Source organism: Hydra vulgaris, chromosome 04 (genome assembly GCF_038396675.1).
Source record: "Hydra vulgaris chromosome 04, alternate assembly HydraT2T_AEP".
Classification (NCBI taxonomy): Eukaryota; Metazoa; Cnidaria; class Hydrozoa; order Anthoathecata; family Hydridae; genus Hydra; species Hydra vulgaris.
This window is the reverse complement of record NC_088923.1, coordinates 21,490,382-21,515,293: the sequence shown is the minus strand read 5'-3', so window position 1 is coordinate 21,515,293 and position 24,912 is coordinate 21,490,382. Positions and strand designations below refer to the sequence as shown.

The following is a 24,912-nucleotide window of genomic DNA, read 5'->3' as shown; positions in this document are numbered from 1 at the left end:
TATACTCAATTGATATATTACTGAGTTTATTGATGTCAAAGTTTTAGTTGTACTTCTGTGGTGAAATTTATGTCCAGTATATAGTCTATATTTTATCTATTCAATTTTTATTTTTAAGTTATTTATTTATCTATGCACCTGCCAAATTTCATTGAAAATTATTATGTAGCAGTCACCCTATTTCTTGCAGCACTTTTGTTACCTAATTTACATTTTCCCTGATGTTAGCGCGGGAGACAGAGGGGTCCATTGATTATTTGACTTTATTTCATAAATTGATTTTATAAACCTAGATACTTTATAGTGAAAATATGATTTAAAAATTTGTAAATTTAAACAAAATTGTTTTATTAAAAGGATTTTTAGTACATAATAAAATAAGACTTAAATTTTATATTTCATTTAGAAACAAAATGGAGAAAGAAAATAAAGGTTTCACATAGTATTTCATATCATATTCATAATATAATTTAGATATGAATCAAATTAGTTATGAATCATATATAATTTGAAGTTTAAAACGTTGTCTTTATTTAACAAGGAATGCCTTTAGATTATAATTTATAACTAATAAATAAGTTATTTTTATATAAATTTATTAAACTATTTTTAAATTATTATTTGGCCACTATCTAAACCTTTATGTATAACTTAAATATTTCTTTCGCTGTTTTAGATGCTCTAAGTTATGAAATGGCGTCAGCCAACAACATCAGTTAGTTACTTTCTTTTTTCAATAGCTCAGTAGTTATTTTTATTATATATATATATATATATATATATATATATATATATATATATATATATATATATATATATATATATATATAATATATATATACATACATATATATATATATATATATATATATATATATATATATATATATATATATATATATATATATATTCAAATGACTTGCTATATGCAAATTTTTATATTACTTTGTAAAAATAAAGTTAATTTAATTTGTTTAGATGAACTTGCTCTAGAGAGGATCAGTCAGTTATATCCCTATTATATGAATTAATTTAGTATTTAGTCATTTACTATTAGTTTTCAAATACAGTTCTTTATTATGCCTATGTATATTGTTGTCAGTTGTATTTTTGTATACCTAATTCTTACATTTTATTAAGTCACTTTTTTTTCTGCAGAACAGAACATGGTAAGCATGGTTGCATGGTATAAAAGCTGTTTACTGTGTTATTTTTTAGAAATATGTATTAATATAAACTTTTTGGAGTACTAGAGTTATGGATCTTTATGGAACTTTGCTTGGAACTTTATGGAATTCTGCTTGGATTTCTTTGATGTAAAATTTTATTTATTATGAATTTGATTGTTGTTTGAAATTTGCTTATTTTTTGGACATCAAGTAAGTTTTTTAAAATTGAAAAATTGCACTCCTAAATAAGTTATATATAATAACACTGGATTTAAAAAATTTTTTAATAAAAAAAATTTGAGGAGTCCCTTAAGAACCATAAAACATTAACAAACATAAAACCAAGTATGTTAAAACAGGTCTCTAATATTATCCAAAAAAACTTTTTTATTTATAGTTCAAAAATGTCGTTTTTTATGCAGTTAAATCTGTATCTATTTAAATTGTAAAACTAAATATTAAAAACAAATATGAATGGTAAAAAATGGTTAAACCTTTATAAAATACATCAAAAAATATCTGTAAAAACTAAAGATATTAGGATAGTTTTAATGTAGAAAAAGACTTGATTATTAACAACAATAGTATTACAACAATATCACTACTAATATTACTACTGTGTATTTGAATAGTAATTTACAAAATTGAAATTTATGATCAGAAATAAAGGATTTTATGAAAAAAAAAGTAAAAAAAAGAGATTAATTAGATAAGTAGACATACATCGATTATAACTTCTAGTTCACCTGGTAAACCAAAGCATTCGCTAATATAAATCAAAAGGAAAAAAAGTAAACGCGAAAGCATACAGCTAGCCCATTGTTTGAAAAAATACATTAAGTCCATCGCATCGTAAAAAAAAAAAACTTTTTACAAAAAATTGTTTATATTTTTATCGATAAGAGCGCTCTATCAATGGAATATAAATTTATTACTAACGGTCCGAAAGCGATGTCATGTCCGAGACAAATGAAGAGTATCAAGCAGTTCTCTCCTTATCTCACAAAGAAGCTTTCGAAGCTACGAATGAGCTGTTACAGAAGCTATTAAATGATGCTTTACTTAAAGACTTGCCAAGTGATGTTACATCTAAAGACCTAAAAGCCAAAATTGCTTTAGAAAAAGGAAGAGCTTACATAGTTTATCTAAAGCGAGCAACAGAAACAGGGTTTGAAGATATACGTAAGTGAAAAAAATTTATTTGAAATTAGCTATAATAAACAAAATAATATTTTAACAAAAGGAACTAAATTAAAAAAATTATTTTATTATCGCAGCTAAAAAAGTTATTTTATGCAATAGTATGATAAATATTTTTAGAAAAGCAAATAAAAATACTGATAGTATTTTTAGTTGCTTAGGAATTTTTTAGGAAAAGACCAGCATGTCATCAAAAGCTTTAGATATGTCAAGAGCAATAACCCTAGCTTCGATGCCTCCATCTAATGCACAATAGAATCTTTTAGTTACAGCTGTGAAAAGTGAAAAGATTGAAAACCATATTGATTGTCTGACAGTAAGTTATTCAGCTCAAGATGGGACGTTATAAATTCAGTGGCGGATCCAGCATTTTTTGATCTTTGAGATAACTAACTTCTAGACATGAAGCTAACTCCAAACATTTATATATTTATACTTATGTCAAATAATGAGAGTTTGCAAAAAATTGCGATGATTGGAGGCTGGGAACAAAAAAGCCCCAAAATTTTTGCTACACCTGCCCCAAACGTGAGAGCAACAAGTTGATAATATATTTTTTGTACTATTCTCAACTAGACTTATATCCATCAATAATTTTCAAGTTTCATAGTATTATCTCTAAGCGTTCAAAAATTATGACCATATAAAGTTTAAACCCCCCTCAATTTGAGGGGGTTGTAATTTTTATATGGTCATTTTTGGTAACTTTTATATGGTCAAGACTATGACAGCATTGCTGTCCAGACTGCAAGCTGTAGAAGAGTTTAATTGAGATATAACTTTAGCAACAGATGCTGCAGTGATTTGAATGTCTAATAATAAGTTAACCTGTTTAACTGAAATAAGAGAAGAGTATGGCCATAAGATTTAAAAGTTGAATTAGAAGAAAGGTTCATTGCAAATCATTTAGCTTTATTCTTGGGAGAGGGAATAAGATCATTCCTATGAATTAGAAAAGGAATTTTAGACTTTGTTAAAGATGCTGCTGAAGATTCTCCAAGTCTCTAGAGCCTAACTACAAGGTAAGATATGAGATTTAGTAAACTGGAAATAATGGAGCTTAGCATCAGACAATTGATTTCTTGTAATCGTAAATAGGTGTTTGTTCTAAAAAAGTTGTTCTTTTAAAAAATATGAAAAAAATGATTAGGATTAGATAATGCAGCTGCACAAAAAGGTGAAAACCATGTAGTATAATGAGGCTTTACTTAAAACCGATAAAAAGGAAAAAAAAGCTTCCATTCCTACCTGGATCTAATTGGTTATATAGGAGGCGGATTTGTCAGAGAATTTGTCAGTTATATAGGAGGCAGATTTAAGAGAAAAGACATCAGTTCAAGAACTGTTACTAAGAAAATTATGAAAAGAATCTCAATCAGCTTTAGTCTTGTATTAAGTAGTACGAGGATAGGGTAAGTTCGAAGAAGAAGTATAAGATCAAAGATTTATAAAGATTGTTGCATGGTTGGAAATACCTAAAGGAGAAACTGAACACAAGCTAGGGTTAGAGACAAGACAATAATCAAAAAATGTCTGGAAAATGGTATGTGATTAGGGTTGTCTGAAAATGATTGAGTAAGATGGGCTTTAGTGCCAGCAGGGTCAGTGGTGTCAGAGCCAAGCCATTCAATGTGATGAGCATTAAAATCACCAATAACAAAAGTATTGGCAGAGGAGTTAAGAGAAAGGGCATTGCCAAATTCTTCGCAAATTATATTTAAAAGAGTGCAGTCTTGAGAAGAAGGAAAATGATAAAGAACAAAGAGAAAGGTGAGAGAGTGAGGTGCTAAGCAGAAGCACATATAAGAATGGTCAAAGAATTCAAACCTGATTTCTCAACAAATAGGAAAATTGATGAGTAAGTATACCTTCATTATTGGAGTCTTTGCAAATCAAAGGATAGTACCCATTAATATTGAGATCTAAAGAAGGAACAGCCAAATTTAAATTAATCTCACAAAGAGTAAGCAAGTCTGGTAAATTTTGCAAGAGATAAGATTCAACTGATAGAAGGTTACTTTTAATTTAAAGAGAACTTGATTCATTCATAGATAGAGCATGGCAAACAAAGAGCTATATAGTTGTCTCAGTCTTGCTAATTAACTCGAAGTCATAAGTTAGGACTCCTTTCTGGCCTCGACAATGCATGTCAAAAGCATTAACAGGGATATCATCCATGTGCAACATGGCAGTATTAATACGCTGATATTTCACAGCTGTTGATTGAATCAGCCTCACTGAGAGCTACCATAAAGTTTGGAAACCCTTCTACCAGTCAGCCTCATAACCATATAACTGAGTTTTAGAGCTGTACCCTTATTAGGAGATAACAGGAAATGTCGCCCAGCCACTACCAAGGAATAACAAGCAAAAATCTATGTAGTAGAGTCAAGAAGATCCAGCATTCATCATCCTAGGCAGGAAAAAGTGTAACACAGGTTTACATTTACGCCAGCCTAATAGATGAAAAAGGGAATTTTTCTGCTTACCCCTAAAATCTTTGCCTAGGTGGCCTTTTACTAGACTGTAGGTAGTACTGGTTTACATGATACCAGTAGCATTGGTGATTGTGATGATCCTGTAGTAGCTAAATTCTACTATTGTAGAAATAATGTAATACATATACAGTTATTAAAGTTTGAAATGAGTTGGTTTTTTTTCTTTTTTTTTTGAAGAACCCTAGATTATTTTTCAGCTCAGGTTCGTAGAATCAAGTAAAAAAAAAAATTGGGTATAAACAAATTTTATATTGGAGAAAATGGCATGGGCAAATATAGAAAAAAATTTTTTCGCTCAGAGACATAAGGTAGATTTGAACCTTGAACCTCTTGATACTGTTTTTATACATTTTTATTATATAGTTAATAACACCTGACACTTCAGAAGCAAGTACTGATGCTCTGAAAACTCTACTTTCTTCCCTCTTTTTTTTTTTAAGTTTCAAGTTTTTCAATAAATAAAAAACTTTTTTAAATTTAAAAGCAATAACATTTCGAATTATGCATATTGCTATTGCAAATAGCAATTGCTTTCACACCTTCGCAGTTAATTTTTTCTTTAAAAAAAATATCTTTTTTTTTTAATTTAGCTTTTATTTTGGCAATTTTTGAAAGTAATGTTTTTGTCTAAGTTTTTTATTAGGGGTCATAAAGTACCTCTCGCTAAATATACCTTTTGAATCATTTTGATCATTTTTCTCAGAGATTTTTATTCAACATAAAGCGCTTTTGAATTTAAATTACTAATAATCACTATGTTGATGCCAATAATATTTTAAAGTTATATTTAGTTTGATTAATTTAATAGATAAAGTACATCACAGTAAATATAAACTAAATCAAAACAACCAGTCAATTTACGACAGTAACATAACTCAACTATTATACTAAAAATACTCAAAGACTAAGTTAGTTAAGTAAAAGTTAGCCATACAAATGTTTCTATTATATCTTATATGTTGTTAACACATGATATAAGCTTCTAACTAAAAATTATTTTAACAAGAAATCTTGAATAAATATAAAAATTTTATTAAAAGTGATATCAAGATTAAACCTTTATCTATAGATGATTTGCTGTGCAATGTCACATCTTTTTGTAAACAACATTTGTGCTCATACTTGTAGGCAGAAAACATTAAAACTTTATAAGAATCTTGATGGACTTCGTTTTAGCTTTATAAGCACAATATTAAGATGTTCCTCCAACAATTGCAAGTGAACTAAGTTTTAACTCTTTTTAAGAAGGCCATTAACATTCTTTAAGATGAGTCTGAAAAAAAAGTCTTTTGTTCGTCTGATGTAAGATTTTGGCATAAAATATGTTTGCTTTGTTCAAGTAAAGGTTATTTTTTTAAGCTCAATAATTCAATTAAGTTTTGTGCTGCATTAATTGAAAGTAAAAAGTTTAAAATTCTGCTATATATAAATATTGTGTTGATAATATTTAGAAATACAGTACAATCTCTCTAATTCGAATTTTACGGGGGAAAATAAAAGTTCCAATTAGAGAAATTTTCGAATTATAGAAAGTTGACTTTTTTTTTCAAATATTATTGTCGAGTAACAAATAAAAATTTAAGAAACAAACAAATAGTAATTCTTAGGCCTAAATGCAATATATATTATGTGTTTTAAACTTTTACATTAAAAAAATAAAGTCAGTAATAGTAGACTGCCTTTTATGAGCTTGTAAATCCATGTCAATGACACAATTTATATCTTTAAGTACTATTATCAAATTATCTAGAAAGTAACAATAAAGACTGTAATTTTCAAGTACAGTGATAGCTTCGCTCAAACTTGGTTTTATAGCATCTTAAGAAAGATCATTGCGCTTATCATCAGATTCCTCTTCAGTTTCAATAGCATCATGTCCAGAAACTTCTGTAATGATGTCCTCATCTGATGATTTATTGACTATGCAAACATTGAAATCTATTTCTACTAACTCGTTGGCTGTGAAGTTAAAATCTGCATCAAATTTTGCTTTTAACAATTCAAATCATCTTTTAAGTTTTCTTTACATCTTAGCCACAGGTATTGTTATTAACATTTACATGCTTTTCTACTGCTTCTAATAATATTCCTGATTTCTTGAAACAATTTATGAAGGTCTGGTCTGGAATAGAATTCCATGCTTTTGGTAGCATAAACATAGCAGTTAAAATAGAAAACTTGAGTGTCTTGTTCTCTTTTTCCAAGGCATCAATTTGCTTTTTCATTGCAAATGAGCAATATTTTGCTTAAAGATATCAGATAATTCTTTGATCCATATGTTGAGTGGATGAGGTTGTATTGAGTGGAAGAAAGATAAGCTCCACCCAATCAAGTTTCTGCACTTTAGGATGGCAAAACAGTTATCTATAATTAAAGCAATTTTTCTTTTCTGAAAACTAAACTTTAGGTCAATTTTGTTAATCCACTCCTCAAATAGTTGTGCTGACATCCAACTTTTTGATTGGACCCAATAATGACAAGGAATATTTTTCACACCTTTGAAACATCTAGGAGACTTTGATTTTCCAATTACAAACATTGAAAGTCTTTCTCATTTAACATTACCTGCGGCCATCCTAGTCAGGCAAACTTTACTATGCTAGCCTCCTGTGCACTTTTCATTTTTTAAATGTTAACTTTTGTTGTGCAAACATTGGTAGAAAAGTCCGAATTCATCTGCTCTCATAATTGGTTCATTAAACATATGTATAAGTTATGTCTAACCAATTATAAATCATGCAATTTATAATTGGTTAGACATAACTTATACATATGTTTAAATATAGCTTCAATGTCTTTTCAAGTTTCCAAAATGTCCAATTCTGGAAAATATTTATTTTATTTTCTTAAAAAAATAAATAAAAAGCTGTAAAATAATCATATTGTAAAATTATTAATCATAAAAATTGGATAAAATAAAATAAGAAATTAATTTACTTTTTCTTAAATATGTCTAGGCATCCATCTGAAGCTTGAAAATTTTTAAAGCTTAACTCTTTCGCAAAATATAAAGCTTTTTCTTTAACCAACAAACCACTAATTGGGACATTATCAACTCTCATTCATTTGAACCATCTAAGTACAGCTTTGTTTACTTGGTAATACGTATTAATTTTGACCTGTTTAGCCTTATTTCCTTGACAAAAAACCTCATCTGTATTCTTTTTCTAGGTTGAAAGAGTGTTTGGTGGAGTATTAAAAGTTTTGGAAACCTCTTGTTTGTTTTTCTTTTTTCCAATTCCAGTAGAGCTTTGTATTTAGTTGTTTCCTCTATGCAGTTTTTTTGATGCCATGATTTTTTTTAAACAGGAGAAAATAATTTAAAAAGTTTGATTTAAAGAGAGAATTTTACTGATGGGTCTGAAAAATCCATTAGAATTATGGAGGTTTACGAGTTATAGAGATACGAATTATAGAAAGTTAAACATAAGAGTTTCTTAAGCGCATTTCATGGTGACTTTGCATTTAATCAAAATAAGGAGATTCGAATTAGAGAGATTGTACTGTAGAAGACTTATTATTAGGTGGTTTGGTGTCATTGTATTAGCCATACAATTATGTAAATATTATGTAAAAAACAATAATCAAATGATTATTGTTTTTTACATAAAGCTTCATAAGATACTTTTCTCTTCTCTATTTTAGATTGAATTAAAAATTGGAGTTATGAAATCAGATGGATTAGACTAATCCATTAGCTTTAATCCAGTTTCTACATCTTCTACTTTTAAAAATTGATTTTTCAAAAGAAACCTACAGCTATTCATGAAAGTTTAAACGATTACAGAATTTTAAAATCTAATTTTTGGTTTTTCTTGAATAAAATTCTAACGGAAATAGATATCAAAATAATTTTTTTTCTAACATGGTAAGTAGGTTATTTGTTAATAGAATTAAAAAAAAAAGTAGGTTTCAACTCATCACTGTTTACTCAGAAATTTAATTAAAAGGTAGGTGGTACAAATTAAGAGGTGTCACAAAAGTTTAAATGATTTTATTTAGGATCAATGATTTGCAAATTAATTGATAAATCTGGTGCAAAAATTTTTTTTATTTTCAAATAAAGTTAAAATGAGTAGTTGACAATCAAAAAATTCATCACAATATCATCAGGTAGCTTTTAATTCATTAAAAATCAACTTGAAATATTGTTAATTTCAAATTAATTTCAATTGCGTGCAAATGGGTCAAAAATCAGTTTCTAGTGAGATCAAGTGGCAAGTTATTGGTATGGCGAGGACATAAAATCATACAAATGTTCAAATAGGCAAAATACTTCATGTTTCTAAATATTGCATTCGAAAAACCCTCAAAACCTGGGAACTTACCAAGGATGTTTCCGACATGCTACCTACTGGGAGACCATCCAAACTCAGCAACCATGACAAAAGTGGTATATTTAGAATTAGCAGAGAAAACCCCAGACTCAGCTTCAAAAAGCTAGCATAAATCTTTTTTCATTGTTGGACAAAGGTATTGGAACATACATAGCTGCTAGAAAACCTGTTCTTTCAATCACGGATAAACGTAAAGGGTGAGTGTGGTCCAAAGAAAGGCTGGACTGGTCTGTAGAACAGTGGGTAAAAGTTATTTGGAGTTATAAAGCTAATTTTCAAGTTGTAAACCGCAGGGGAAGAATCTATGTCAAAAGATTTGCAACTGAGAAATATTCAGACAGGTTTTTGCAACATTGTCGACAAGGCGGTGGCATCTGGGGATGTTTTTCTCACAAAGGTATAGGCTTCTGTGAGCTGTATGAAGGCTGAATTAATCAATACATCTACAAGAAAACATTGGAAACGGGTTTAGTATGTACTTGTATGGCAAAAGCAAGCAATTTGTCTTTCAACAAGACGGGGCTTCAGCTCACACACCTCACTCAATCAAAGAATATTTTTTGAAAAAAAGGTTAATGTGATGCCCTGGTGCCCTAGATCATCAGATCTCAAACCTATTAAAAATATTTGGCCTATTGGTATTTTTGCCTACTGCATTTTTTCTTGAAAACGAGTATGTAAACATTCGCAAAACATCTATACACAAAAAGTTTAAATTTTAAATATGCAAGTTGTTTTTAGGAATTTTTTTAAAAAAGAAATCTATTTGAACCAAAGTATTCAAAATCAAAAAAAAAACAGAGTTGAGAGAAATCGAGAAAAAGGTCTGTTGGTCTTAATTTTTTTTGATTCAGCTTTTAATTTTTTTGTTGATTTTAGCTTTTGATTCAGAGCTTCTTAAATTTTGACAAAAAAGGATGTTGATTGTGATGGTTCTTCTTGACTATTCGGTGACTATTTTCTTTTGTTGCAAATATTTGATTAAATTATTTTGCAGCCAAAACATGAATATCTTATTTCGAAACATGAAAAAATGTGAAGATTTTATTTTAAAAAAAATTGGATATCACCATATTTTTACAACTTTCATATCAGGAGATTAACCTCTGCAAATTTAGAACTGATATCAGTTTCTACAATCTTCAATTTGCTAACTAATGTTTTCATAACAATGTCACTCTCCAAAATTATTGTATTTTGTTTTTCCAACCGAACTGCAGCAGGAGCAATGACTTTCAATAAATCAGACACATTTCAACAAATCCAAGTCAATGTCATTTAACATGTTTAGACATTTTAGTTCCTCAAGTGTTTTGTTTTTTTACACCTTCTAAGCTGTAAAAAAAACAACATCCAAAAATGTTTTTATTATCTCAAAAGCACTGTTCTATCACTGTGCGGTCGTCAAACAGCAGTCCTTTGTTATGCAAAGATCAGTAAATTTCATGTTTCTTTTAGAACTTCATATTGAAACAATGAAAATATTTCAAGAACCTATTTAGTATTCGAAGTTTCTTCAGACTTTTTTATATTTTCTTTATATTCAATCTTTTCCTCCAAATAATTGATAAGCATTTCTCCTTCATTCTCTCCATCAATTTCCGTTTCTGCTTTAATATCCGAATCAGTTCCCTTGCAAACCACAATTTTGCAACCCACAATCTTTTTTAGCGTATATCAAATAAATAAAAAAACTAAAATAAATTAAATAGTTCTGAACGATCTGATGCAGAAACTTAATTATGGTATCCAATTTCAGCATCCACCTACAGCCATCAGTAGTTTTAATTGCAATATATTCACTATCGAATCCAAATTCTTTCAACTTTTCCTTTATAGAAAATGTTCAAATGTTTCAGCAGAACATGGAGAGTAATTTTATCTTTCTTAAGCAATACGTAAAGTCATGGTGAACAATTAAGTTATATATCTTCTACCTCTATTGCTACACCATTACCTCTATTGCTACAACATTTGTTACCTGTTTATCCTCAGATATTTGTTTTTAGTTCATTTAACCTTATAACTTACCTTTGAAATAACTATTGTTTAATTACACTTACCTTTAAGATAGATTACCTTAATATTTTTATTTTTGTTTGTTTTTAAAATTAAATTATATTATTATAAAATTCTCTGCCAACTGTGACATCATATTAGACTATCATTGAAAAAATTTCTAAAGAGAACACTTTCATTTTCAAAACAACAACTTAGAATTATTGTAAAAGCATTGTAGAAAAAAAAAAAAGAACTTGATAATTTTAGCAGTAAAAAATGATTTTTTCCCAAATTTCATCCTCAAAGTTTCTCGATTTTATTCAAACTTTGAAACTTTAAAAAACCGAGAAAAGTCGGACAAGATGGAGTTTCGAATGGATCTATTGATTTGAACAAAAGAATTTTAGTCTCATAAAATTCTCTTTTTTAATTAATTTTGTGATTAAAATTTAAAATTAAAAAAAAAATCAAATGCTCATTAATTATAAATTTCATTGCAGCGGCGTCCGTAAAACCCAGTGGCATAGCAAGGATCATTCCTCAAAGTCAAATGTTTATCTAACTACAGTAACAATATTAGATTTAGAACATAGTTCAAGTGAGAAAGAAAGTTTTATTTAAATTGTATGTCTTGAATAGTTAATTGTTTTTTATTTCTTAAAAATATTTTAAAAGTAGAATCATTCTAATCCAAACATTAAACTAGTGATTATTGCAAATGTTAAACCAAAAATTAAATTATAAAAAATTTAATAATAAAAAAATAAATATTTTGCTTCTGCTCAAACCAATTTTTTTTTATGATTTGTTAGACCAAATTTTTTTCTTTCACTTTTTATTGCAAAACAAATGAAAAAATTGAATGAAAGCATCAACTTAAAAACCATTTGAATAAAGAAATTAATTATACTTAAATTTTTAATAGTACAATCAAGAAACAAAAAATTATAAAAAATGTGGTAATTGCTTTGGTCTTATTTGTTTGGTCTATAGATTATAGACACGTATGGTCTATATTGTATAGATTATAGACACGTATGATCTATATTTTTGCGCAAACATGAAGTTTATAGTTTTATGACAATAATGTTTTAAATTACTAGATTATAACTTGCTTATTACACTATAACTTCAACTTCAACTTTAAATTATAACTTAAGCTGTAAGTTATAACAGTAACTTATGCTGTTTTAAACTGCACCAAACAAGAAAATTATAAGATAATATTTTTATATGAGAGACAATATGTTAAAAAAATAACAATTACGAACTAATGTAGATAAGGGATCATCCATAAATTACGTAGCGTGAAATTAAACTAATAGACAAAAGACAAAGGATAAAAAGTTTTTCCTCGCAGAGTCTTTAAATAAACTAAGTATATAAACAACCCTTTAAGTCCAGCAAAAAGTGCAAAATGACCTTTTATTTATATTTTTTACATAAGTTTTGTGTTGCATAATTTATGGATGATCCCTAAGATACAATTTTATATTAAAACTACCCCTCATCCGTGGAAGTGCTTTGCGGTAGAGGGGGGGGGGAGTTAATTTTTTTTTTCGCAATCAGAATTTTTTGCATTAGTTTGAGCCCTGGATAATTTTAATAATGTTTATATATTATGGAACAGTTTGTATCATAATACATATACTTATATAGTTGTAATATATTTTTTGAACTGTTTTAATTAGTAAAAATTTTGAGAAAAATTTGATGACTGGTTTGAAAGGCTTTATGGTATCAAAATTGTTTTTTATTTTATCATTTATATTTAAAATTTTACCATTTTAAACTTTGAAACAAATAATGTAAAATTAATTTTCAGCTTTAATAGCCGATCACAAAACAAAACTTATTGACTTGAAGTTGAATATTCAAAGAACATTAAGTAGAAAAATTAAAGAAGAAAAAGGGACAAGTTGTTTGAGTTGGTAAGCAAAATATGAATTGTTTATTTCATTTTCTTGCAATGTTTTTCCTTTTAAAGTGATATTGTATATTGTATTTTAGCATTTTTCTTTGAGTAATCTTTTTCCAAATTACTGTCGTCATTTAACCATGGTTGTTAGAATCATCTGAACTTTTGATGGCATATTAATCGAAAAATCAATAATAATCAAATGATTGATAGTTTTAAATATTATTGTCTAAATACATTCTTTTTACTTTTGACATCCAAGGAGGCTTAGTTTCATAAATTTAGACCTGGTTTTTATTATCATTTAACAAATTATTTAACAAAATGTAATTCTGAAAAATTATAAAGGTATGTGTACATGATCAAACTTTGCTCCTGAATTCAAAATTAACATCAAAACATTGATTTTAAAAGTTTAAAATGGTTGCATTTATCAGTATTTAATAATTTTGTAATGCAAAAATTTGTCCGAAAAACTGTATCATTTATTATTATTATAAGTTAGTATTTCTATTATTATTCTAAATATATTATAATAAATACATTTATTTATAAAATAAATGCATTTTATAATTTTGTTTGATAAATATACAATTTAAATTTTATATAAATTAAATATAATTTAAAATATTTAAGATTGGTGTCCTGATTCAATAGTAAATGAAACAGCATCAGGCCCGTGGTCATCTCCTAGAACAGAGAGCCACTCAACTAAAATATTATCCTAGTCACCATTACCATAAGAACCGGAATCTACATAAAAATCAAAAACTCAAAATGATCTAATTAGATGATATCTTTGATTTAAATATTATTGTATGGAGTTTTTCAATAAAAATTGTTGTGCTCTTATTAAACAAGCAATCATTATTTAAAAGTTCTTCAACTTTCTTCACCCATAAATCATTCATCACTGTTGCTCATCTTCAACATATATAAACAGTATACCAAAAGGTAGAAAAAAATCTGTTTAATTCAATGCTATCATTTTTAACATAGAAACAGCGTTATTTTGCTGATAGATGCGTTACAAGGGGGAGGGGGTTTCCGATGTTGTGACATAATTTTTTTTTAGTTTGCAATCTAGAGAAGGCCTTCTTTTGATTAAAAGAGTATCTGATCAAACCACAACCATCAGTTGATGTATCTACATGTTGATTGTAAAATCAACTGCGCCTAAATCTTTCTTTATTTAGTTGGTGCACAAAAGTGTGCAGTAACAAAAAAAACACTTTTTTGTTCACTAAAAAATATTTTAAAAATTTTGACACCAAGAGATGAACCTTGAACTCTTAGTTTACTAGCCTAAAGCGAAATCCACTCAACCATGCTAAGATTGTTAGTTTGGAGAAAATTATATTTATAAAATAATATTTTTGCATGTATATATATTGGAAGAATAGCTATTTAAAATTGGGACCATGTTTAGGATAGCGATGTTAAGTTATATAATTTTATAAGGAGCTATTGGGGCGAAAAAAAATAGTTAAACAGACTGAAAAGTACTAATTGATAAATTCAAAGAAGCTAATAAAAATATAGACATTTATATATTTAAAATTGTTTAAAAAAATTTTTTTAGGGAAGGTGGGGTTACAAAATTGTTGCATATGATTGGTGGGAGGGGTGGGGGGTCAATAAAATATTATGATGCATTACAAGGGAGGTGGAGGGGGGGGGGAGAGGGCCAAAAATATCATGACGTAATTTATGGATGACCCCTTATATAAAAGTTTCAAAAATATGAATCACTTTATAAAAAAATTATTATTTTAGATTTTAGTAAATAAAAAATGACATTTTTAAATTTAAAATGAAAATAGGGAACTCAACAAGATTTTTTTATTAAAATTTTTTTTTCTCAAGATTTTTTGTAAAATAATGATTACTTTTGAAGTTTTTTGAAAAAATATATATAAATATATATATATATATATATATATATATATATATATATATATATATATATATATATATATATATATATATATATATAAAACAGTTTTTTTTTTAATCTACAGTTCTCCATGTGAAAAAAAGAGCTCTTGACAAATTTTAACAAAGTTTACAATAGAATACTAATGCAATAAATGTAACAAAAAGTTAAATAATTGAACTGGAAAGTGTCATTCCTGATAATAATATTTATTAAATTGTAGCAATTATTTGATTGAAAATTTAACAATAATAATAACATTGACATAAAAAAAAAAATTTTTATGAGAAAAATTGTTTATGCCAAACTCAATTACACTTTTCTTAAGTTGTTTTGCATAATCATTGTATTTTAAAAAACGCTTGTATCCCTTTTACACTTGATAGTGGTAGTGATGAGCACTTTCTCCAGCCTGCTTGGCATATACACCAAACCCACACTTACTATGATGCAAAAAATGAACAAGATGACAAACTTAAATAAGAACTTTCTAGTTAATATTTAATACATAATTAAACTTTTCCAGATGATGAAGCTGCAATTTTTTAAAAACGTTTTTTAAATCTAAACCTGGTTCAGCAATAGATTCTCAAATCACTGAGCTAAAAACTTTTTTTTCATAATTAACAACTTTCTAAGACAATTAACTACAGATTTTAGAAATATTATATTTGGTTGCGTAAAGGCTGCACTTAAAAGATTACCTTTTAGATTATCTAATTTATCTAAAAATCTCTGTGAATTGTTACCATCCAAACCTGTTCCATGGTAACCTCTAAACATAATATAGTTTGATTTAAGCCATGTATCAAAATCAGGCCACAAAGTAATTAATACTTTTACAAACATTGAAGTAATACCAATCAAAATGTGTAATTCTGGAGGAGGGTTTGATGTTCTGCTAAAGTTTCTAAAGGTTCATCAAGATTTACAATTCGAGGAGAAATACAGTTTTTAAATTCCTTCACGTGATTTTTCTTGCATCCATCAGCAACAAACTTATTATAATTGATTTTAATTGAACCTTAAGTTCTTTTTTCTCCACTCTCAAGAGTCTTTCTCCTTCACACCAGAGACAAGCATACTTGCCACTGGGGCTGCTTAAACCAAATAAAGAGTTATCACATTTTAGATCAAATGCTATTTAAAATGCATTTTAAAAAACCCTGTCCACTATCAATTGAAATCATAACAATAGTGCAATAAGGGTTCAAACTTCTTTCTTTAATCATGTGAAGAATTAAATCAGAAGTATCTTTTACAAATACCAAACTGCAACTTATCTCTTTATTCTCTGAAATGAATGTTTTAGTTTTTACATCATAAAAATCTGACAAAGTGTTATGCAGCTCCTCAATCTGAGTTGTTTTGCAAGAAGTACAAAAGTTTTTTGGACAACACTCTTTGTTTACTTTTTTTTATTTCCAAAGGCAATAAAACAACCAGCACAAATTAATGATTTCCCATTGTTTAAACACAACTTATGTTTAAAAAACTATATTTAAGTTTTTACATTTTTTGCAACAAAAAAATTTGGTTCCAACTACACATTTCTTTGGTAAACATGTTTCTTTGCACAACTGTTCTTGACACATCGAATTATCACATTGCAACATTTCTGTGTGTTACTTTTTGCAACTTTTAATCGTTTGGCTGCTGGTACCTGTTCTTCATTATTATTTTGCTGTGGTTGCTCAGGCATTTGAGTACTTGGTATAAAGAGTCTCTGCTTTGTGTTAAGTTTAGCAACTTTAATGGCTTCCTTTGTTGCTTTTTCTTCATCTTTTTATTTGAGGAACTCTATCACATTTTCTTCAGTAATTCATTTTCCGCCAAGTTTTGACATGTTGCACTGCTTCAATTTCTTTCAATCGCATCTTTCAATTTCAAAGATGCGATTGATTTCTGGCTTAAAAAAACTGCTTCAACTCCATCTCGATACTGTTTTTGCAACGCTCAACTCATGCTTGATACCTATCAAAACTTGAAGCTGGTGTAGTTGAGAAAGATAGTAATCGGTGTGTAGTTGGAGTAGGTGCTGTGGCGGCTGTTGAAGATGATGAAGCTGCAACTAAGCAAAATGGTGTAGGTGCTGCGGAGGCTGCTAAAGTTGATGAAAGTAGATTAAATGTTTGTGGGATGGCTAATGCCTTATGATTTATGTTGTTTTTATCAAGTGGAAATAAGCCAGTGTACTGGAAACCAGCGATTGCATGCAAGAATGTAAAACATTTACTCTCCTACAGCTGCTTGAGCAACAGTGGACAATTTTGTTTCCCTAAATTTTTACATTTTAAGCCTTTATATCTATCCTGTAGAATCTCAACCTGCAAGAATTTACGCGTTGCCTAAGATGCACAAAGTTAGCAAAGACAGTTCTCTTTTTCCAACATTTCAACCTATCATCTCAACAATCGGAACATATAACTACAACCTTGCCAAACATCTTTTTCATTTATTGTCTCCATATATACCTAAACAATTTTACACTTTAGATTCATTTTCTTTTGTTGAAGAATTAAAACAAATTAATGTAACTAATAAATTTATCATTTCATATGATGTTGAAAGTTTGTTCACAAATATTCCACTAAAGGAAACCATCAACATTGCAACTGATTTATTTTTTAAAGATAAAACTAACTCAAAAGGTTTTTCAAAAATTCACTTTAAAAAAAACTTCAGATTTCCACATCCGGTTCACATTTTCTATTTGGCGGGAAATATTACGTTCAAACAGATGGTGTTGCTATGGGTTTCCCTTTAGCGCCCATCTTAGCTAATATTTTTGTCAGATATTATGAACAAACATGGGTCAATTACTGCTCCTTTACAGCACCATTTTTTTATAAACGGTATGTGGATGACTTAATTGCTATTTTTAATTCTGAATATGAAGCTCAAGAATTTTTCAAACACCTCAATAAACAACATAAAAATCTGAAATTTACTATGGAAAAAGAACAAGATAACCAGATTTCTTTTTTAGATGTACTTATTAAAAAATCCAATTCCTTTTTGACTTCAGTTATCACAAAAAAACATATACAGGTCTTTTTACAAAATTTTTTTAGTTTTATTCCCTCTTGCTACAAATTTGGACTTGTTTGTTGTTTGATTGATCGTACATTTAAAATTAATAATTCTTGGGTTGGTTTTGATAAAGATATTAAGAATCTATCATTAGTTTTACAAAATAATAAATTTCCACAAAAAGTTATTGACTATAAAATTAAATCCTATAATGATAAGAAAATGAACCCATCTGATTCTAACATTGTTAATAGCTTAAATATAAGATACTTTAAGCTTCCATACATTGGAATGTACTCTAATTACACTAAAATGAAAATTTCAAAAATTGTTCATAAATATTGCAAGGATGTTCTAATAAAATTAATTTTCACTACTAATAAAATACATGATTGTTTTTGCTTAAAAGAGTCACTTCCTAAACTGCTTAAATCTCATGTTATCCATAAATTTTCTTGCGCTGGCTGTAATGCCATTATTGGAGAAACCTCCAGACACTTGGCAACTAGAATAAATGAGCACCTTAAAAGTGATTAGCAATCTCATATATTTAAACACTTAAATTTATCTCTTAATTGCAAAAATGTTGGTCAGGAATATTTTATATATATATATAGTCCTCAGAATTAGTGTATACATTTGGCAATGTTGACCTAACTGCCTACTTAGTTAAATGTTTGAAGTCGGCGAAAAATCGCCGACCTCAATGTTTAATGGTCAAACCTTTGTTTCACAAGGATATATATATAATATATGTGTATATATATATATATATATATATATATATATATATATATATATATATATATATATATATATATATATATATATATATATATATATTTATATTTATATATATATATATATATATATATATATATATATATATATATATATATATATATATATATATATATATATCTGTGTGTGTGTGTGTGTGTGTATATATATACACATACATACAGGGTGTTGGTCAGGAATAATTTTTTTACTGCGTTTTTGCAATATTTGGAATATTTATTATTGTTCTACAATATATATATATATATTATATATATATAAATATATATATATATATTATATATATAAATTTGATGATTTTAGGTTTCTAAAATCAATCTTTCCAATGCTATCTTTAAACTCAGTGTCAAATTTTGATTACAAACGCATACGTTCATATTTTAGAGTTCATATTTTCATATTAATTAAAAGGATTACTTGTTGAATGTTAAAAACACTCAAGTCTAAATTTAGGAAACTCTAGAGAAAAAAAAGAGTTTAAAGGTGAATTGCAGGGTTTTAATGGTTAAAATCTAAAATTGGTAGTTTTTATAAAAAATGATTTTTTCATTATAATGCCACTAAAGGCGGGCAACCCTAATAACTATTTAATCTAATTACTATGGTTAACTTGGTAACATGTTAAATTTTGGTTTTAAATTTGTTAATTAATCAGAGTTTTTCAGTTTATTTATTTTTTTGCCTTTTTAAATTTTAGGAAATATTTTTGGAAAACATACTGGCTTGTACATAATAATGAAAAATTAACTGATGGTTCAAAGACTATGAAGGCGTATATATTTTTTGTTTTTAAGTTGAACATTTAGTTTTTTTATAATTTTATATTATCACACTTTTTATATATAAATGATGTAATTGTTTATTGTATTCTTGCTATTAAATCTACTGTAAACTCTTTTTGCTTATGCTAAGCAAAAACTTGCGAAAAAAGGACAATGAGCTGGTTTAATTGTACAAAGCAAAAAGTAACAAAACACTTAAGTTATAAGAAAAAAACTTATTCAAAATCTCTGCATTTTTTAGATAATAAAAAATGCAGAGAAAATCCAAAACATTAAATAACATTTTTTTAAACCCTTTATTTTTTCACCAGCTGCATTCGAACTTTTTGTCGAAACTAAAGAAAGAGCTTCATGGTATTCAGTGGCCAGTTTTCTTATCTTTTCTCATTTTGCTTTGATTAGCTATAGCCTCTCATGGTTTTTAGAATCTTCCAGATCCACTGTCTACTTTTTACTGTCAAAAGAATTCCCTGAGGCACTTTTTTAATAAATATGTATCATAGCAGGAGTCCCAGGATCCTTTTTGTATTTTTAAAATAGACTTGTTAACTGATAAAAATACTTTTCTTTTTAGAACTCAGTGGAGCATTTACTTAGATGGTGTTTCCACACTAAAATTCATATATAAGTTATATTTTATTTGCTAAACATTTTTTAAACGAAGCATCCACAAAATTACTTTTCTTCTACACATTTAAGTTATATAGTCAAAATATTATAAGTAAACTCGATTGTTTATGTTTACACTCTGTTTTTTAAAGAAATAAAAATGTCACGTTTTTCAGATTCCTTTGAAAGTTGTATTGAAAATTTTTTTTTACCTATTTAAAAAAAAATCTTTTCTTTTTACAAAATTTCCTCTACCAATAAAAAAATTACCAATATAAATTAAAAGTTATTTTTAGCGACGTAATGATAAAAAAACTTTTTTTTTTAATTTAGCTACGGCATAAAAGAAAATGCTGAAATTATGTTCGTAAAGCGTTTGAGAAAGACCTAAATTTTTCAACTACATTCTTTGCGAGACTAAACTTAATATAAGAGGTTCTGGAATGAAGTTCAAAAATAGCTGAACGAATGAGTTAAAGATTTTTTGTGTTGGTTCAATTTGATGGAATTCACATATAATAATTTTGTTAATCATTGTTTTCACTATTTAACGTTAACGAGCTATACTGCAAATTTGCAAATTTATATAGTATGTATTCAATATTAAAAAACGCTACTTACTAAATTATTTACTAAGCGCAGTAGCTCTATTATCAAAAGAATCATTTACACAACGTTGTGTTTACACAACGTATTTAGACGGTGGCCAAAGCTTTTTCCCCGGCCGCAAAGGTGTGCCAAAAAAAAAAAAAAAGACTCATTTTTGTATGAAACGTTTGTTTTTTTTCATATAAAAATTTATTTTTTATTAAAAAAAGGTGCTTTTTTGCTATTTTATCCCTTAATAAGCTAGGTGCGTAGCGACTACTTAATAAGTGTGCACATAAGATAACAATTAAAAACTTGCCTTCAGATTGCAATGTTGCGCTTGTTTAAAAATTCATGACGATTTCAGTATTTTTTTTACCTGGTTTTTTTGAACGTTAGAAGTTCATATAACTTGTTCAAAAAGATGTTTTATAAAATATTAGTCTTTGCATTTCAAAATTCTATAACTCTGAAACCATCATTAGAATGTTGCTCAATCATACTTGGTCTTTATCGTTTTAAAAATCGTAAAAGAAAATATTACCAATTGACAGGTTATATATCTGGGAATATCAAGTCCACCACAGTCAATTGAGACTATTATTCATTCTCTTGGTAAAAAAAAAAGTTGTCTTTACCCAGTTCATTTTCTGATAACTCAGTATCTTACAATATAAACACTAATGTATATATAAGTAAATAATATATGTGTATATATACTAATGTATATAAGAACAATATTTGTAACAGGAGAATGAAATTCAAGATCTAGTAGATCTCATAAAAGGGCTCATTCAACAAGCAACCGCAATTTGGGCAATAGCGGATTGTATCTAAGAAGTTAAGTCAAAGAGCGAATATTCATTAAACTCTATAACCGAAGTTTAACAATTTACCATTCGCTATTCATTTAATGAAAACACTATATACCGTTGCTTAAGCACCGGCGAAGTTCGTCTAACTTCGCCAATCAAAGTTAAATGAAGTCGAATAGCAAATATCTATAAAACTTTGGTAGTGAAGTTTAACAAATTATTATTTGCTAGTCGCTATTCGTTTAATGAAAACACCTTTCGCTGGTACTTAGTTCTATCAAGACTCGAATCAACAGTGAAAATATCAGGAAATAAGAAAAAGCCTCAACTTTTCAATGACTTGTTGCACTGTTATACTCTATAGTTCGTTTTCTGTTATCTTCCAACTTAGTGGTTGCTTGCAGATTAATGATTAGATTAAAAATTAGATCTAAAGTTTTATTTTCGGGTGATTGTTGCTTTTGGAAACCGAATATTTTTTTACTTAAAATTTGTTATATGTCAAGTATTTATATAGTTTATTTTAAATTAATTGCTCCAAAAGTTAAAAATAAAAAAGTGCTGGGGTAGGTCACGAGATTAACAAAGACCTCGTCGACGTTACTATATAACATATTCACCAACAATAATCATAATTGCTTCTTAAAATCGAGTATAAAACCGACATAACTGATCATTACCCAATATTCTTAATTACAGATAATATAACCCTCAATCGTTCTGTCTCTAAATCAACAATCTTAATACGACAAATCAATAAAAACTCTATATTATACTTTCGAAATCTTATATCTGAAAAAACTGATTGGAATCTTATATTACAATCTCAAGAATAATGCGTATGAATTATTTTTGGTTGCCAAATCATAGTGTTCACAGTTTTGTGAACACTATGATTTGGCATTTCCAGTTAAAAAAAAATTATAAATTCTATTTCACTTTTAAACCCATGGATAACCGAAGGTTTGTATAAAGCATCAAAGAGAAAACAAAAACTTTATGAAAAGTATTTAAAACATATAAAAATGAATTAAGTTACAAAAAATATAAAAACGTGTTTGAAATAACAAAGAAACACGCAAAAAAAATTATTATACAAGGTTGTTAGAAATAACACGCCGAGACACACAAAAAACGTGGAATGTGATTAGGCAGATAATCGGTAAAAATAAATGTTCAAAAAACATTTTGCCACAAAAACTCTTAGCCGACGGGAAAATGATTTATAATAAAGAAGCTATACTTAAAAAGCTCAACAAATTTTTTTTTGATATTGGCCCAATGTTAGCTGATAAAATTCCAAAAAATACCTCAAACTTTGAATTTTATATGAAATCAACCAATATATCTATGAAAGAAGTAAAATTAAACATAAGTGAGTTGCGAAATGCCTTCAACTGTTTAAAAAATAACAAATGCGCTGGCATAGATAAAATTAACGTGAATGTTGTTAAAGCGGTATTTGATATTATTGAACCGTCACTGTTTTACATTTTTAACCTTTTACTAAAATCCGAAATAGTACCAGAGAAATTAAAAATTGCTAAGATCATACCTATTTTTAAATCTGGCGATGACACAAATATGTCTAATTATAGACCTATTTCTGTCTAACCATGTTTCTCAAAACTGTTAGAACGAATTATGTATGATAGACTTAACATTTATTTAACTGAGAGCAATATAATGTATAATAAACAATTTGGGTTCAAAAAGAATCACTCAACAGATCATGCGATAGTCGAGCTAATAAATTATATTTCCAATGGATTCAATAATTTTTTTTTTTTTTTTTTAATATATATTTGCCGTATATTAAAATTTACAATGAAATAAATCGTGTTAATAAATAAGAGAGCTGGAGCAAGCAGAAGACATAAACTGTCTTATCATCGAGCCCCATTTACATTGAAAAAAAAATCGTCAGCTTATATATAAAAAAAGAAAAGTAGCAAAGTACATAATAAGCATTTTACACGTTAGTTACAATATAAATATAAGTGTTGAAATATAATGCAATATATCAAAAATTAACAAAAGTTAAATATAAATAAAACAGCAACAAAAGAGAAGTAGTGTCAATAACTATTTTTTAGATAATTTATATTATTTATTTTAAAAGAGATATTTTAAATCAAGGTCATTTTGCAATAAGAGACTCTTAGATTCTTTCCTGAATTGTTCTAAAGAGATGTTTTGAATATTATTTTTTTTTGTAATAAATTTTAAAAAATGTTTCCACAGAAACGGTCCACGATATTGAATTTGGTAAGAACCTAGTTTTAAATTAGTTTTTGGTACAATGAAGTTGTTAATTGAAAATTTAGTAGGATACTTGTGCGAGATTTCACTAAAGTAAGACTGAAACACAATAGGAGAAAGTCCACGTTTTATTTTAAACATGAATTGTAGAACCTGGTGTATATTAAGTTTATAGATACTTAGGGCACCAAGCTTCCTTAAAAGAGATTCGCAATAAAAAGTTCTGTGTGCACCAAATACAATCCTGCATGCGTGTTTTTGCTTACTATAAAGTTTTTTTAATTTACTATAATTAGTACTACCCCATACAATATTACAGTACGAGATAAAACTATGGATAAATGAAAAGTATATTTTTTTAAGGAAGCAGTGTTAAGATATGGTTTAGTTTTATATAATATGGAAATATTTATTGAGATTTTATTTTCTATGTATTTTATATGTGGTTTCCATGACAAATTTTCATCTAGTATTACTCCTAAAAAATTAACGACTGGTTCTCTTTTAATAAATGTTTTATTGATTATAAGATTAGGTAATTTTAGAGGAACATCATCACCTTTACTAGGTTTGGAGAATAAGATAAATTTAGTTTTTTCTACATTTAACGAAAGCCTATTACTTATGAACCACTCGTTTATTTTTAATAGTTCTTCATTAAATATATTAAAGAGTATAAAATATATTAAAATAATGATTGCTATACATTAGGAGTTTTTATTGATTCGTCAAAAGCATTTGACACCGTTAACCATGATATTCTTATAAAAAAACTAGAACTGTATGGAATATTAAACAATAACTTACTATGGTTTAAAAGTTACTTGTCAAACAGAAAACAATATTAATAAATGCAGCAAATGAAACAGAAAAGCACATTATAACTTGTGGTGCTCCCCAGGGATCAATCTTAGGCCCGCTATTATTCCTACTCTACAGAAATGATTTATATAGTATCCAAAA

General features: G+C 27.6%; 3 protein-coding genes across 3 annotated transcripts in view; 2 read left to right on the top strand and 1 right to left on the bottom strand.

Annotated features, from left to right (window-relative positions):
• Positions 1-2,039, bottom strand: part of LOC101235335 (FK506-binding protein 2) — a 32,254-nt gene extending 30,215 nt beyond the window's left edge. The window contains exon 1 of the mRNA XM_065795771.1: positions 1,893-2,039. Within this exon, the coding sequence (XP_065651843.1) occupies positions 1,893-2,015 (123 nt within the window). The 5' untranslated portion in view covers positions 2,016-2,039. The remainder of the gene's footprint in view (positions 1-1,892) is intronic.
• Positions 2,040-2,085: 46 nt separating this feature from the next.
• On the top strand, positions 2,086-20,815 carry LOC100200544 (U11/U12 small nuclear ribonucleoprotein 25 kDa protein). Its single transcript, XM_065795772.1, has 4 exons — positions 2,086-2,351; positions 13,031-13,136; positions 19,591-19,665; positions 20,618-20,815. Exons 1-4 carry the CDS (start codon positions 2,126-2,128, stop codon positions 20,673-20,675), a joined length of 465 nt encoding a protein of 154 aa, XP_065651844.1. The 5' UTR covers positions 2,086-2,125; the 3' UTR covers positions 20,676-20,815.
• Positions 20,816-22,905: 2,090 nt separating this feature from the next.
• Positions 22,906-23,301, top strand: LOC136079270 (uncharacterized). The gene has a single exon (XM_065794997.1). It carries the CDS (start codon positions 22,906-22,908, stop codon positions 23,299-23,301), a length of 396 nt encoding a protein of 131 aa, XP_065651069.1.
• Positions 23,302-24,912: the final 1,611 nt, after the last annotated feature.

Bases quoted from the DNA above. Each gene is read 5' to 3' on its own strand.
- LOC100200544 (XM_065795772.1), top strand. From the start codon at position 2,126: ATGTCCGAGACAAATGAAGAGTATCAAGCAGTTCTCTCCTTATCTCAC. The intron at 2,352-13,030 runs GTAAGTGAAAAA...ATTAATTTTCAG, and splicing joins AACAGGGTTTGAAGATATAC to CTTTAATAGCCGATCACAAA. The intron at 19,666-20,617 runs GTATATATTTTT...TTTTTAATTTAG, and splicing joins GGTTCAAAGACTATGAAGGC to CTACGGCATAAAAGAAAATG.
- LOC136079270 (XM_065794997.1), top strand. From the start codon at position 22,906: ATGATTTATAATAAAGAAGCTATACTTAAAAAGCTCAACAAATTTTTT.